This window comes from Peromyscus eremicus, chromosome 18 (assembly GCF_949786415.1).
Source record: "Peromyscus eremicus chromosome 18, PerEre_H2_v1, whole genome shotgun sequence".
NCBI classification, from domain to species: Eukaryota; Metazoa; Chordata; class Mammalia; order Rodentia; family Cricetidae; genus Peromyscus; species Peromyscus eremicus.
Window position 1 is genome coordinate 21765328 of NC_081434.1, and position 16207 is coordinate 21781534.

The 16207-nt window shown below is 35.9% G+C and overlaps 1 protein-coding gene across 1 annotated transcript in view; it reads right to left on the reverse strand.

Annotated features, from left to right (window-relative positions):
• Ppfia2 (PTPRF interacting protein alpha 2) overlaps positions 1 to 16207 on the reverse strand; it is a 442290-nt gene that overhangs the window by 90405 nt on the left and 335678 nt on the right. Inside the window, exons 9-12 of the mRNA XM_059245722.1 lie at positions 7491 to 7637; positions 6363 to 6497; positions 996 to 1079; positions 596 to 727 (exon numbers count right to left, since the gene is read on the reverse strand). Of these exons, the coding sequence (XP_059101705.1) occupies positions 596 to 727; positions 996 to 1079; positions 6363 to 6497; positions 7491 to 7637 (498 nt within the window). The remainder of the gene's footprint in view (positions 1 to 595; positions 728 to 995; positions 1080 to 6362; positions 6498 to 7490; positions 7638 to 16207) is intronic.

The following is a 16207-nucleotide window of genomic DNA, read 5'->3' on the forward strand; positions in this document are numbered from 1 at the left end:
CTTGGCCACTAGCTCTAACAATTCTGATTGGTGTGATAGTTTCCAGTTACTAATGTGACAAACATGATTGTGAATCAAATTTCAGCCTGAACATAAGCACACTTCTTGAAACAATGTAGTTGGAAATAGAGGCTCCTAAACCCTCTACTGGTAATAGCAATAATCGTCTCGCTGTCATAATCTCTCATACATTGGCTTTTAGTGCTGGTAGTTATTAGATTCAACATTCACTAGTTTCAAGCAGACCCACACTCAATATTTTTCTTTGTCTTTCTAGTAGACTTTTACAAATAACGAGAAGATAAATGAAATTTTTATCACAAATCACAGTGTATTTTTATATATTTTGTCCTTACAAGCACATTCATATATAATATTTATCATGTGTCATATAGTTACTCATTCAAAACACGACGTCATAGTATTATATTGAAATCACTGACTCACTTCTGAAGACTATATCAAGTAGTTTTAGACTAAGGAAAGTCAGTTGAATGCCTGACGCAAACAATGATTACAGCAGGGTAGGAAAACACCACAACCTAGACGATATGGCTAAACATCCACACGCTTCTCCCCGTGTCTACAGCTCTACCTTCTCTTCCAGAGCGGCCATTCTTTCTTTCAAGTGCAGCTGTAGACGCTCATTGGATTCCGTCAGAAGCCTGTCCACGGTATCAGATAATCTTTTATTATGTTCCTCATTCATTTTCTCTCTTTGCCTAGCCTTATAGTTAAGAAAAAGAGCAGAAATGTATTTGGCATGAGAAAAGAAAATACTCAGGGCTGTTCAAGGTTAATTTTATAGTTTCACTGGTTTTGAACTGAGTATAATTTTATGCATGTTTTTGATTAAATTTGCAGAAACTATTTTCTTTCAAAAGCCCAGAACATAACCATGATTTTAAACATGGCTTCTAATTAAGAGTGTTTTCCTCAAATATGAAGTCTGTGCATTCAAAAAGTCATGATTGAGGGAAAAGCTTCATACATACTCTTTGAAGTTCCTGATTTTTCTCTTCCAGCTGACCCTCTAGGTGTCTCATACGTTCTTCAATATTTCCATGCCTCTCTTCAGCCTGTTAAGAAATACGAAGAGTGGACCTAAAATGTAAGAGGAGTTAATTCCTCCCATCTAAATAAACTGAAATAAAATGTAAAGCAAGCTACTACCAACTGCAAACATAGTTTTCAAAAATAAACTTTCTTTAAACAGGCAGCTGAACAGCATTGCTTGAAATGTGTCAGCTACAAAGGCCTGTTACATTCAAGCATCAGCAAAACACTGGAGTTATTTATGAGCAATGATTTCAGCCAAATGTAACATGCAGACTGTGCATGGTTTGAACACAAACCTGCCATTGTCCAATCTTAAGCTCCTGAAGCACTGAACTGCACAGATGGTCGATTATCAATAAATAAAAGTAACATAATTTTTATAAATGAAAAGAAAAAAAACTTAGATGGATTCTATTTAGCGATAGAAAGTAAAGTCCAGTAGGACTACCTTCCTACGTATGGAGATCATTTCTTGGAGTTTAGCTTCCATAACATATTGATAATCATCAGATGAGGTAGAAGAGGTTGGATCAGACTAACAAGTCAAGGAAAAGGAGAGGGGACAAAATTGAAAAAATCAGAACTAAAGACACTGACACCAAACAGAACATAGTACAGAATGCTTAAAATAAAAGTGACAGCAAACCCAATACTTTAATAGACAAAATTTTATGTAGAAGGAACTATTCTGATATCTAGTGAATATAATGCAGTTGATGGTTATAAATGAAAGACAATGATATGCTCAAATAAAAAGCTGAGGACCTGAGATATGGAGTGTTAGTGACAGCTGGCAATGAGCGACTTTTACAAGGTGAGTTAAAGCAAGTTTGGAAATGACATGTAATAACTGGGATTATGAGAAACCAAACACTAGAATGTCTCGGATAGATGCTCAAATATTTTGTCTTTTGGTTTTTCACATTACTAGAAAAAATGATGTAAACCTTGCATCTCAAGGAGAACTCTCTGGGCTATGTCTCAAGGGTGTCATGTTTGGATCAACAATATATAAGGCCTCATATGTAGAAGTCAGAAATAAGACTAAGCCCTAGGATATGTTATTATGAATAAACTCAAACAGGATTGAGTTTCCTTAGCAACAGTGGTCCACATAAAAAATGACCCCTGGACACAATGGACTTGTCCTTTAGTGTAATTTAAATACTAAAATTTCTCAACTTATCTGGTGATAATAACATCATAAGGACAAAAAACTTTATGAATCCTCAAAAATGATATGAAGACCACATCAAAAGAGTGTCTGAATTAATTTGTTACTATGGAAACAGAACCTTGCCTTAGAGTGAATAGGAAACACAGAGCCTCTGTGAGCTAATGATTGCCTTGTACTGAGGTTAGTTACATGTCTTGCTGTCAGGACACCACAGGTGTAGAGTGTTAATACATGGGACATTGCTGATAGCTGAATTGTATTAGTATGCTATGCACAAAGTACTTACAACATCACATCAACATTTTAATTATAATTACAAGTTAAATAATTACGACACCAAAAATATCTTACGTCAGTAATGCAATTTCAACTCTAGAACATACTCTGACAAAGTGTTAGCTCATTTGAAAGTAGTGAACCTTACTTTTAAATAATACAGGACTACATGTAAATATATCACGCAATAACTGAAAAGGAATAGTAACCAGTTAATATGCCTTCGTGCTACTTTACACAACAAATTCAAACTTACTTAAGGAGTAACATTTAACATTTCAAATATGTTGTATTCACGTAAATTATAATTTGTCATTTATCTACCCTAGTGTTTCCTATCTCATGAGCTTATTTTATAAACATAGATCATCCCAATTTCCTCCCCAGTGTCTTACGCAGGTTTCCAAATAGAAGCAGCAATAAAAGCTACCAAGATCCTCAAATGCAAGCAAATGAATTTTGTATGATTTCAATTTGAATTTATTATTTTTAAGTTTAATTAATCATATTTGTATGTGTGCTTCTGTGTGTGGGTTAGTGTATGCAACTGCAGTGTCATGGAAGGTAGGAAGAGGGTAGGGGTGCTCAGAACTGAACTCAGGTCTTCCATAAGCAATCTCTCCGTCCCTCTGTTTTTATACCATGTAAAACTTGCAAGTCCTATTAAGAAAAAAAAAAATACAGAAAAGAGGTTGTTGAAGTTGTGTAACCTAAATTTGGCTATGAGCCTGTATATTTTATAGTCCTTTAAGTCATTAAAATCAAATTAGTGATTGATTCAAAAGAGTGGGATATGGATATTTGAAGTTCTAGAAGTCTTTCTTTAAAAATATAGGTTTTTAAAACTCTTTAAAACTCATCATGTATTTTTCTTCACTGAAGAACATGCAAAAACTTTGAGAAAATTCACTTCAGATACAAAACACAAGAACTGTCATCTCTAAATTATGTTATTACTGAAATTTTTATTAGTGCTAAAATGAACGGAATACCTCATAAAATTCAAGATGAGTTATGTCCTACTTGAGGAAATATGGATTTTAATTAAAGAAGTAGATATAACAAATCATAACATTGGGAGTCCAGAATGATATTTGATGGTTAATTATATATAAACATCAAATTTAGTTTTTATTTATGGCTATTAATCAAGAATTCTTTCTAAAAGCTTTAAATGAGCTTTACCTACTTTGCATATCTCTCTTATCTAGATGATTAAAAAAAAACAGTTTTAGAATCCAAAGGATAAATTCAGTAATCCTCTCTAAGCAATACATGGGACAGTTTTTAGCGAACAGTACTATACATTGTTGCCTTTAGACCTGGGGACATCACAGTTGTACCAGCAGACACAAGCCAAGTACTACTCTAGATCAGTCTGCTTTTATTTGTACTTGAAGAGTTCATCTTGATTTTACTCTTTAATATGATAGAGGGAAATTTTAAATGCGTTAAGGTTTTTGCCAAATAATGACAGAAATTAGCATGAGAAGAATGTGAATACAATCAGAATGGTGAATAAAGGTAGTAGCAGACAAGCCTAAAAATAAAGATATGCTATAGATAGGTAAAAATAAAAAAGACACATACATACACAGGTATATGTATATTTACATATATGTCAAATTAAATACTTGATTAGTTGTTTAAATATCATTTTAAAACACAAGAGACAAAAATCCAAGACTTAAGCTAAGCAGACTGTTTGAAATTTAGAATGGTAGAAGGCACAAAGAGTAGAAAAAAGACCTTTGATAATAATAATCATATATGGAGAGATAATTTAAATTGAAAAAATAAAACAAATTGTTTAAATTATCTCGGGGGGGGGGGTTGAGTAAATCCATGGATGAGTGCAAGATGGTTGAGCACATTTTAGTGCTCAGAGGAACTGAGTCATACTCTCATGTTATAGACATGGTATAAGCTAAGGATATAACCTTAGCAGTTAGTAATTCACAGAGTTAAACAACTACGTCACTAACATTAAAAACTGTCATATACACCTGAAATATGTTGTCAGTCTAGAAGATGACAGAAGTCAAAGTGATAGGAATCAAAGAATAAATGATTTACTACTAGAAGAATTTTAGAGAATGTTAAATGTTTTCTGAAATACTGAAAAATCTGAGAGTTCAGACACAGAGGAAGTTTATCCACCATGGTAATTAGCTCCTGTCTGTGTCATGTACTCTATCCTAATAAAAGTGCTGGAGAGTTACCAGATGGTAGTAATAAAGAAGTCAATTTTTAGGGATTTTATATCATAAAAGAATAACTTAACACTATTTAATTTAAAGCTATGTAAGTCCATTGCTGTATTTTAAATTATATTTGATAATAAGTACATCAGTGGCTAATTTCGTGGCAATAATTTAATGCACTGTCAGCTGTATTTTCTTAGGAAAGTTTTAAACTTTGGTATTTTGTTCAGGAAAATAAATACTGTTGAGTATTTTCCCCGAAGTATTGCCGGCTGTTTTCGTATTCAATCCCACAATAGCAAAATTTGACATGGAAACTCTTTAGGGAAACTACTTATATCCTTTACATTACAACAGAACCACTGTGTGCATGTCTTAGTCTATATTATAGAAATTTAAAAAGAAGTCTTTGCAAGAAAAAGTATAATACTATTGATATGCTTGGGTAGCCTTATGTAACTTAGTAAATATTTTTACATATATACATATATATATGTATATATTAAGTTTTGTGTCCCTACGTTTTCCAAAGTACAGAGTGATTTACTGGTGTGGTCTCTGCTCATAGAAAGACATAAATTTAATAGTCTTCCCCTAACAGACTAATGTTTCATCCGGTCGTATCCTAATACTCTAAAATTCACCACGTAGCTTGATGCTCTCTCTAGGCTTGCTCATCTCTGTCCAATATTTGCTTTTCCACATAAATATTTCATTTTACCATTTAATAACACTGTCAGACTATTTGTCTTATTCTTTGTTTTGCTCTTAAAGACTGAGTTTGGGTCCTTTTCTCCATGGCTATACCAATTGTTTTGAATGATCTCTTCTACTAGAAGGTACAAGTTCACAGATGTAGAGTACCTAGTCATTGTGCTGCCTGCAACACTTGGAGAACTACTAGGGTTTTGTGAACATTCAGAATGTGTACATAGCTTTCAGTGGACGTAAAAATCAACATGCCTTAGTGATTAAACCAGAACTTTTCAGGTGAAATGGATGTGATTTCTATGGGTCCTTAAGAATTAAAATGGCTCTACTAGGATGGCTTTATGTTATATAATATAGAATGGTTTTAGAATGTACGGTATGGAAAAACAGTACAATACAATATATTCAATTTCTACTTCTTCAAAAGAAAACACAATTATAAAAGTACTTTCATAAAACTTAATCGCTTTCAACTGTATCTTTTAGACCTCTTTCTTCTAACAATATTCACCATATTACAATATAATTGGAATCAACAGCTATTATATTTCTCATTGTTCCAATAGCAAACCATTTATACGCAGCTGATTAAATTGCAGTGTTTCATATACATATTTTGAGAGTTTAAGTAACATGGTTATTTATTATACACAAAAACTACCACAGAAAATTTACTATAGCAGTGAGATGAAAGTTTGCTTTTCTTTTAGTGTTTAAATAGACAAGGAAATCATCATACTCATGTAGTAATAATCATTCAAGTCACTGTAAGCAAGATATATGCATTAAGGAAACTAAACTTTAATGAAAGAAAGATAAAGATCTGACTAATACAAGTTTCACATAGCCTGAAGAGAGTAATTATAGACTCCACTTTGATAGACAGTTATTTCTGCTGTTACATCTAGGCTGACCATAGGGGTTTGGGGCAGTACCTTTGTTAGGGCTGCAATTCTCTGAGCCAGTTCAGCCTCCACTTCAGGCAGAGTTTCCGCCTTTCTCATGGTCTGCTGTAACTTTTGCTCAGCCAGTTCAAGACGCTCTTGTAACTGTCTGTTCTTTTCTTCCATCTGAAAGAGGGAAGAGGAGGGCGCCATTTAAACAGTCAAGAGTTAGGTTAGCTAGAATGAGTCGTATGGACTTTGTACGTCAGCTATTTTCTTTTTCTAGATTTAAAATCAGTTATTACTGTACTTAACTATGCTAGGTAATAACTGTTATCATGATTTCACGTATTAATTGCCAGTTTTAATTACAGAAATCCGACACAATATAATAGCAACTGTTTTGCCTTTGGCAGCAAACAGTAAAGAAATTTCTAATGAGAATGAACTTGGACAAATGGAATACAGCTCAGTATTAATACAATGACAACAGAAAACCTGTTGAAAAACCATAGCTTCAGACTGGAGAAACATAAGAAGTATAGCTGCACAGGAGTCCACACTCCAGAGACTGGGCAAACAACTTTTCTGTATAGGACAGATTGTATTTTAGGACTGTGCAGCATATGATCTCTGGCTCAATTCCTCCAATAGGCTAGTGTAGCACGAGAACAACCACAAACAATGATTAAGTCATTCGGTGTGTATATTCCATTAAAACTTTATTTTCGGAAGCAGAGAGAGAGCCACGGTTGTCTTATAGCCTGCCGCTCTCTTTCTTTGGGTGTAGAGCTGGGTAACCTTCCAGTCCTGACATTTATTATGAGTGTGACCTTGGGTAGTAGTGCTGCCTTTGATCCCCAGAATACTCAAAGAATAACTACAGCTAATCGGCAGGAGGAGGCTAGAATTAAGTGAGGTAATTTCAAACTAACTCCTTAGGGTCTGTTTCATATCTAGATCCAAAGTCAATAGTTTCTGCATTATTATTTTCATCTGAGTGATTTCTAATTTTGTTAAAAATAAACTATAAAATAAAAATTGCTTCCTTAATACTATTCTAAGTTTTTAAGCATAAGTACCAATCTGCTTAAAAACATGCTATTTTATTCCTTGCTTTGTAAAAATGGTGGGAACACATACAGAGAGCAACCCAAATCCAAAATAGTAATACTGAACCTGCCGCAAGATGGCTTCCTTGTTTGCCAACTCATTTTCTAGTTTATCATTCATGTCATGAATGGAGGTAGATTCTCTCTGAGCACTGAGGTAACGTTTCTCCAGGGTTGTGATTCTTTCTTCCATATCTTCCTTCTGAGCCATTGCCTGTAAATAACACTGTAAAAGTCATGTGCAAGTCTTTGATTTCAACTCCATCAGAGCAAAACACAAAGGAAACTTAGAGAGTCTCAGACAGAGGTAGTTTTCTTATTGAAATGAAATAATAAGATATCAAAAATGGCTTTGGCCCAGTAAAGACACATTCTTCAAGAGCATTTGAAATATCCCATGTATGCCAGGGCTGGTGACACACACCTTTTAACCCAGCACTTGGAAGACAGAGGCAGGTGGGTCTGTGAATTTGAGGCTAACCTTGTCTACAGACTGAGTGCTAGGACAGCCAGAGCTACACAAAGAAAGAAACCCTTTCCCATGTCTTACAAAGCAAAATAAACAAACAAAAAGATTCCATATGTATTTTTTACTCTCCTAGTCTCTTTATCATGTTTTTTTAAAAATATTTTTAATAGATTAAGCAGGGACTTTTGAATGTCTAAGGATACAAACAAGCATATTTTGAAACTTCCCCGCTCTAGAATTAAATGACAGATAAATTTGCTCATTATAAAGTAGACAGAAGTACAACCATGAGTGAAGATGAAAGCTAGGAGATTGTTAAATTGATGAACACACTTCTGAAGCTATCATCAAATAAGGCATAGATGCCACCAGAGGGCTGGAGAGATGGCTTAGTAGCTAAGAACACTCATTGCTTTTGCAGAGGGACCAGGTTTGCCAGAACTCATGTGGCAGCCAAGTGCCCTCTATAACTCCAATTCTGGAGAAACTGACACAGTGTTTGTGCAGGTAAACCACCACAAATACACATAAAATAAAAAGAATAAGTTTTTACAAAATCTGCTCAGTGCTAGTGAAGTCACGGTTATTAGAAGAGAATCTATAGCCACTAATGTACTAATCCAACAGAGCTCCCAACAACAATCTAGAAACATCTGTACATATACCCACATGTAAATGCAGTCTTCACCCCTCATCAAGGAAACTTCTCTTGACAACAACAGACACAGACTACTATAGAGAATATGAACTGATCAAAATGCAGAGTTGTTCAGGTACTCTCTATTATAATGGAGAGGGCACCTGAATTTCCCTTCCCCTATAATCAGATTAGTGACCATCCTAATTGGCATCATAGAACCTACCTCCAGTAGCACTGGGCTGAGCTCTTAGACTTCAGTTGAAGACAAGGAGGAGGGACCAAAGGAGTGAATGATGTCAAGATCATGTTGGGGAAAACCACAGAGACAGCTGACCCAAGCTGGTGGGAGCTCATAGACTCTGGCCGGTCAGCTGAGGAATGTGCTTAGGACTGAACTAGGCCCCCTGAATGTGGGTGACAGTTATGTGGCTAAATCTGTTAGAGGAGCCCCTGGCAGTGGGACCAAGACTTATCCTGGGTGCATGAAATGGCTTTTTGGAACACATTCCTTAGGGTGGGATACCTTGCTCAGCCTTGACACAGTGGGGAGGGGCTTGGTCCTGCCTCAACTTAATATGCCAGATTTTGTTGACTCCCCAAGGGGAGGCCTTATCCTCTCTGAAAAGTGGATGGGGGATGGGATTAGGGGAGGTGGGGGACAGTAGAAGGGGAGGGAGGAGGAACTGGGATTGGTATGTAAAATGGAAAAAAAAAACCCTTTTTTTCAAAATAAATAAATTAAAATTTAAAAAAAATGCAGAGCTATGGAACCCAGTTCCAATAGAAGCATCTACAGAATGATCTCGCACCTGAGGCTCAGGGAACATTGCAGGAGAAGAGGCAGAAAGATTAAATAACCAGAGCATCAGGGAGTTAGCTTCTGAAATTGTTTCTCCTAGGAATGTCAGAAGCTATACGGGAAAATCTCACCAACATGACTGCCCAGATGTGAGCTGAACACGAACGACACAAATGGACATGCCAAAGTAGATGGAGAAAAGCTCATGAGGCCTCAACCTTAAAGAAAGAACTGTAGAACACTGAGAATACCTAGAAATAGGAGAGATGGTCTTTCCCAGGGAAAAGAAAATCACCTGTTTTTCCAAGCCAAAAGATCTGCTCTGAAAACATGCATAAAACTGACATTATATTGACTGAGCAGGATGTATTTAGGAATATATCTATATATATGTATATATAATATTAGGAATATAGTATGTATATATATATAATATATATAGAGAGAGTATGTGTGTAGATGATAGATGTGTGTGTATTATATAACATATATGTAGGAAATAATAAAACAATGTCAGAAATTTGAAAAAAAAGTGGGAGGAGGTATATGGGAGAGTTTGAAGGGAGGAAAGGGAAAAGGAGAAATGTTGTAATTATGCCACAATATCAAAATTTTAAAAAAGGGAAAATCAGCAGAATTCTGCCTTTCACACAAAACAAAACCTGAGTGCTTTTAAATGAGGACAGGAGTTGGGGACATAACTTTGATGTAGAAGTTGCCTAGGATACAGGAGACCCTACGCTGGTTATTCAGAATGAAAAAAATGAAAAATTAATAATAATAATAATAATTATTATTTTCAAAAGAGAAGTGAATACATTAAGTTATATACATTTCAATTAAAATAGAGCTTAAAAGCTCTATAAAACATAACTGTGGGAGAAAATAAACTATCAGAGCACATAGAGATCCATAACACTGATATTTTTTTTGAATAATTTCAAAAATTTTGTATTGGTCTTTCAATACAAGGTTTCTCTGTGTAACAGTCCTGACTGTCCTGGAACTCGCTTTGTAGACCAGATTGGCCTTGAACTCACAGAGATCTGCCTGCCTCTGCCTCCCCCATGCTGGGATTAAAGGCATGCACCATCACTGCCCAGCTTAAATCTAATTTTTAATACAATAAGTTTCAACCTTCCTAAGAGCTTACATGTACATTTGTTGGCAGGTAGAAAAAAAAATCTTTGTTGAGAAGACATTAGTAAAAGTTAGCTATAGGAATAAACCCTGTGGACCTGGAATGGTTTCCAGATACTCTTGGATGTTCTATGGCTTAAGGAATCCAGGGGATGATTGTAGTATTTGTATATGATTATCAGGATTCATCTTGATAATCATCTTATTCCATTCTTAATTATTAATCCTAATCTTATATTATTATTGGTATTCATCTTGTCATTTCATTCTTGTTTTTCTCCAGAGTCCACAGCTCATCTGCAACTCTACATATTTGTAATTTCTTCCCAATTTCCAAAAGAAACAGAAGCCCTTGAAAGGACAATCCTACCTTCACCATCATTTACAAATATGGTTATTTACACATAAATTCTTTTTTTGTTGTTGTTGTTTTTTTGTTTTTGTTTTTTTTGTTTTGTTTTTTGTTGTTTTTTTTTTAATTTTTATTTTGCAAAACAATTCAGTTCTACATATCAGCCACGGATTCCCTTGTTCTCCCCCCTCCCGCCCCCCTCACCTTCTCCTCAGCCCACCCCCCATTCCCATCTCCTTCAGGGCAAAGCCTTCCCCACAGACTGAGGTCAACCTGGTAGACTCAGTCCAGGTAGGTCCAGTCCCCTCCTCCCAGGCCGAGCCAAGGGACCCTGCCTAGGCCCCAGGTTTCAAACAGCCAACTCATGCAATGAGCACAGGACCCGGTCCCACTGCCTGGATGCCTCCCAAACAGATCAGGCCAATCAACTGTCTCACCCACTCAGAGGGCCTGATCCAGTTGGTGACCCCTCAGCCATTGGTTCATATTTCATGTGTTTCCGTTCGTTTGGCTATTTGTCTCTGTGCTTTATCCAACCTTGGTCTCAACAATTCTCGCTCATTTAAACCCTCCTCATTCTCGATAATTGGACTCCCAGAGATCCACCTGGGGCCTAGTCACGGATCTCTGCATCCAGATCCCTCAGTAGTTGGATGAGGTTTCTAGCACGACAATTAGGGTGTTTGGCCATCCCATCACCAGAGTAGGTCAGTTCGGGCTGTCTCTCGACCATTGCCAGCAGTCTGTTGTGGGGGTATCTTTGTGGATTTCTGTGGGCCTCTCTAGCACTTTGCTTCTTCCTATTCTCATGTGGTCTTCATTTACCATGGTCTATTATTCCTTGTTCTCCCTCTCTGTTGTTGATCCAGCTGGGATCTCCCGCTCCCCCAAGCTCTCTTTCCCTCGACCCTCGCCCTTCACTACCTCCACTCATGTCCAGGCTGTTCATGTAGATCTCATTCCATTTCTCTGTCATTGGGCGATCCCCGTGTCTTTCTTGGGGACCTGTTTTCCAGGTAGCCTCCCTGGTGATGTGAGTAGCAGTCCAGTCATCCTTGTTCCACATCTAGTATCCTGCTATGAGTGAGTACATACCATGTTTGTCTTTCTGAGTCTGGTTACCTCACTCAGGATGATTTTTTCTAGATCCATCCATTTGTCTGCAAACCTCATGATGTCATTGTTTTTCTCTGCTGAGTAGTATTCCATTGAATTTACACATAAATTCTTAATTTCATTTTTTCCAGCTTAGAATGAATATCTCACCTTCACCCAAAGAAAATCACTCTTGATGGTCTATGTTTCCTTTAGGGACCTTGATCTTTTATTCCCCCCCTAAATTTTTAAGATAACAGTTGTGCTACTTCATTTCTGTTTCTTTCGCCAACACCCTGACAAAAAGCACTCCAATCAGTGAAGGGTTTGTTGGTTTACAATCCAAGTTGTAGTCAATCATTTCAGAGAAGTTAAGGCAGGAAGTAAGAGAGCCGACTTATCACATCCACATATGTCAGGAGTTAACATCCTTGATTGCTTGTGTACTCCCAGCTAGATTTTTTTTCTCTATTACTTTCTAGGGACCCCTGTGTCAGACATGGAGCAGTCTCAGATAGACTGCAATTTCACTACTGACATTCTCATAGGCAAACTTGATTTAGGAAATTCCTCATTAAGACTCTCTTCTGAGGTGAGTTTATGTTGTGCCAAATTGACAGAGCTAAACTCCACCACAGAAATGGCTACAGACCAGAAAAGGAAGGCAAAGGAGAAAGATGATTCTAAGGAGATCAAAATCAAGATGATGCATTCACTTTCTGTTTATTGATTACAATTGAAAGGAATTTTCTCAAACTATTAGATATTTCATCAAACTAAAGTAGGATGATTTTACCATAAATTAAAAAAAGTCAAAGTTAACAGAATAAAAACAAGTATTAGCTAATAAGATCCTGGAAAAAACAGAAAAGTGTACATAATGGAAAATGTGTGAAACTACTACTTGGATCATTTGTGAAAAGCAGTCACATAGTAATAATAATGGTAGCACTGAATGTGGTTTTGATAATATTACATTAGGAAAATAAAAACAAGAGCAAGTAAGGAGCCAGGCAGTAGTGGCACATGCCTTAATCCCAGCACTCGGGAGGCAGAGCCAGGCAGATCTCTGTGAGTTAGAGGCCAGCCTGGTCTATAAAGCGAGATCCAGGACAGGCACCAAAACCACACAGAGAAACCCTATCTCGAAAAACCAACCAAACAACCAACCAACCAACCAAACAAACAGAGCAAGGAAGGAAAGAGTGGAAGCTAAAAATCCACACCTAATATATTAATTAGATAGGCTTACATGTGGCTTAAGTAAAAGAGAAAATGCCAAAGGAAAAGCTCAAGGATTGAAAGTAAGTATTTAGGGGAAATGAGATGGAGAAAAATGAGATTAGAGGTTGTGTGTATTTGTGATTCTGTATCTCTCTTTCCCTCTCTTGTGAGCCTCTTGAACTTACTTGCTGTTGGAAACTTATGTTCATGCAACAATTAATTAAAAGATGATGAGTCATGCTGCCTTTAGTTTCTATATCCACACTCAATCCAATTCTTCTGTGGGAGCACAGGTACTTGTCATCCTTGGAAACCTAAGAGCCTCTATTTCTATCTTCCTTTTGGTATTCTTTACCATGCTGCTCACCAAAAGCCTATTCTGAATGGCTTTTGATCTAGTTTGATCATAGTACTTCTTGAGTTGAAATCCTTTATTTCTTTTCTTTTATCTTCAGGATAAAATATGAGCCATGAGCCGGGCAGTGGTGGCACATGCCTTTAATCCCAGCACTTGGGAGGCAGAGCCAGGCGGATCTCTGTGAGTTCAAGGCCAGCCTGGGCTACCAAGTGAGTTCCAGGAGAGGCGCAAAAAGCTACACAGAGAAACCCTGTCTCGAAAAACCAAAAAAAAAATATGAGCCATGAAGCTCTTGGTTTCTTGACGTAATACATTCTTACTTCTGTATATTGAGGTATATAACATTCTTTCCAAATTTGTGCCCACTCTGGATCTATGAAAGTTAGTTAATAAGTAAATAAGATGTAGCCATGGTCAAATCGAGATGAAACAAAGTAGCATTTGAGTAGACCCTAAGTTGCGTGAGTGCATCCTCAGAAAGAGAATAGGAAGCATAGACACTATAGCAGAATTTGAAATTAGTCTGTCACTCAGCCAGAATGCTGTGCCCTGCAAACATTTACCAGGAACTTGAAGGAGCAATGACCATACTCTTCATTACTGCCCTAAGAGAGAACCTGGTCTCTCTTAGGGTTGAAACATTGACTTCAGACAAAATCCTCAGCAATGTGAGGAAATTAGAGTTGCTAAGCTGGAAGGAAAGATTGCTGACCAGGTAAGGATACTTGCTAAGCAAAAGCAAATCAGAAAACACAAGATGCATGCCTAAAATCCACACAAGGGTAGAAGGAGAAAACAAGCTCTATAAAGTGGTTCACTGACCTCCACATGTGTGCTATGGTGTGTGTGCCCACACACACATCATATGTCCACACAATAATTTTTTAAATGATATTCATTATGAGTCAGTCACTTTGAACCAATGTCCTATGGTAAGCACATGAAACTACTGTATTGTCTGACTTTATTTTCACCTGGAATATGTTTTTATTCCTTCCTTTCTGTGTCCTTCAACAGCTAGTAAGAGAATAGTTATTTATGCTAGTATTAAAATTTAAACACATGAAATTAAAGTAATCCATCATTTTGGCAAAAATAATCTAGACAATTTTGTAAAATGTTGCCAGTATTCCACTAGGTTTTAGAGAGTCCAGACAATAATCATAGTACTTAGGGTTAAAAAGATATTGATTCACAATCTTTATTTCTCTTATTTTGTATTTTTAATTTAGTGAGTCTATAGTTCATGTTAATTTTCATATAGACTACTAGGAATATTTGCCAGTTTCATGGAATAAAAGAAAATTATGTATCTAACATGTATATATAAATTTCTGTAGTGATATTACCAGGCTCTGTCCTCTGATCCCCAGGTAAGCTTTATGGCGTATACAATGTATCATCACAAATTTCTCTCTAAATTCTAATCACAATATCTTTAGAATTAAAAGACAGACTTTTTTTGGGGGGGTGGGGGCGGGAATGAAAGTTGGTATGTTATACCCATGAGTAAGAGTTGTATGGTTCACTTCCATATTCTTTTTTGTTGGATTATTAATAATTATCATATAGTTACTAATAACTAGATGATATAATAGTTCATCTACTTTGTATAGTGCCCAGAGTAGAATATACACTCATTAAATAGCTACTTTGTAATTAATGATTATAAACCTGTTCATATTTAACTGTTCAGGCACATAGCACACAGTCCATGTAGGAGTCAGCATATGTAGATTTGAAATGGCATTTTTGACTTAGTGATTCATGTGAGTGATTCAATTTTTAACTGCAGGCTGTGTTACCAAAAATAAAATTTGAATTTACAAGTCATAGAAATAGCTTTTCCTCTGTGTTATTTAGAGAGTCTAAGGAAGAAAGCTTTTTTTCTAGTTCCTAAAAGCTGTTATATAAAAACAAAAATAGCATAAAAATCCAATGACCTCCTAACCTGAAGTTTATATATAACTGGATTTTTATTACATTAAATAAATATAGTTCTATAGTAATGTTATGAAGTATAATAAAAATGTAATTCATGTCTCAACTAATATAAATTAAAACTTATAGATTCATTAATTTGATTACTTTGCAAATGTGAGAAGGGATTTTAAGTGTGATGTCAGAAAGATAAGTTGGCTTCATTCACAAAATAAACATAATTAAAATACTTCACTGAAAATTTAAGCCATCTGTATACCTATGAAAATCATTAAATGTTATTACCCATGTATGCTTAATATCTTCTTGATTAAAAAGTAGAGGGCCAAGGCACAATTTACAAATAATTTTTGAATGATTGCACTATGACTAGCTCCATCTACTTTTAGATCATTATTAATGCGAAGAGCAGCTAAAATGAAAATTTCAAGTTTCTTAATAAAGTAATTACAAAAATATGTTCAGAAACCATTGACTGAACATAATTATACAACTCAGTTTAGATTTATTAGAAATACATTTCAATTTGTTATTGAATGGTTAGTTTTTTATCCCTTATTGCCCAAGTTTTTTTCTTAATTAATTCACTGACTGATTTTTACTTGTGGTATATTTACACGATACTGTGCTGCAATTATGAGAGAGTACAAAGAAGAATTATCTTCCTCTTTAACTATTAAGAATTTCACAATACATTAGACTTTGTGAGATCAAACTCCAGAAACATATTACTTAGGGAGTAGAGTCTGTACTTCGAGTTTAAGAG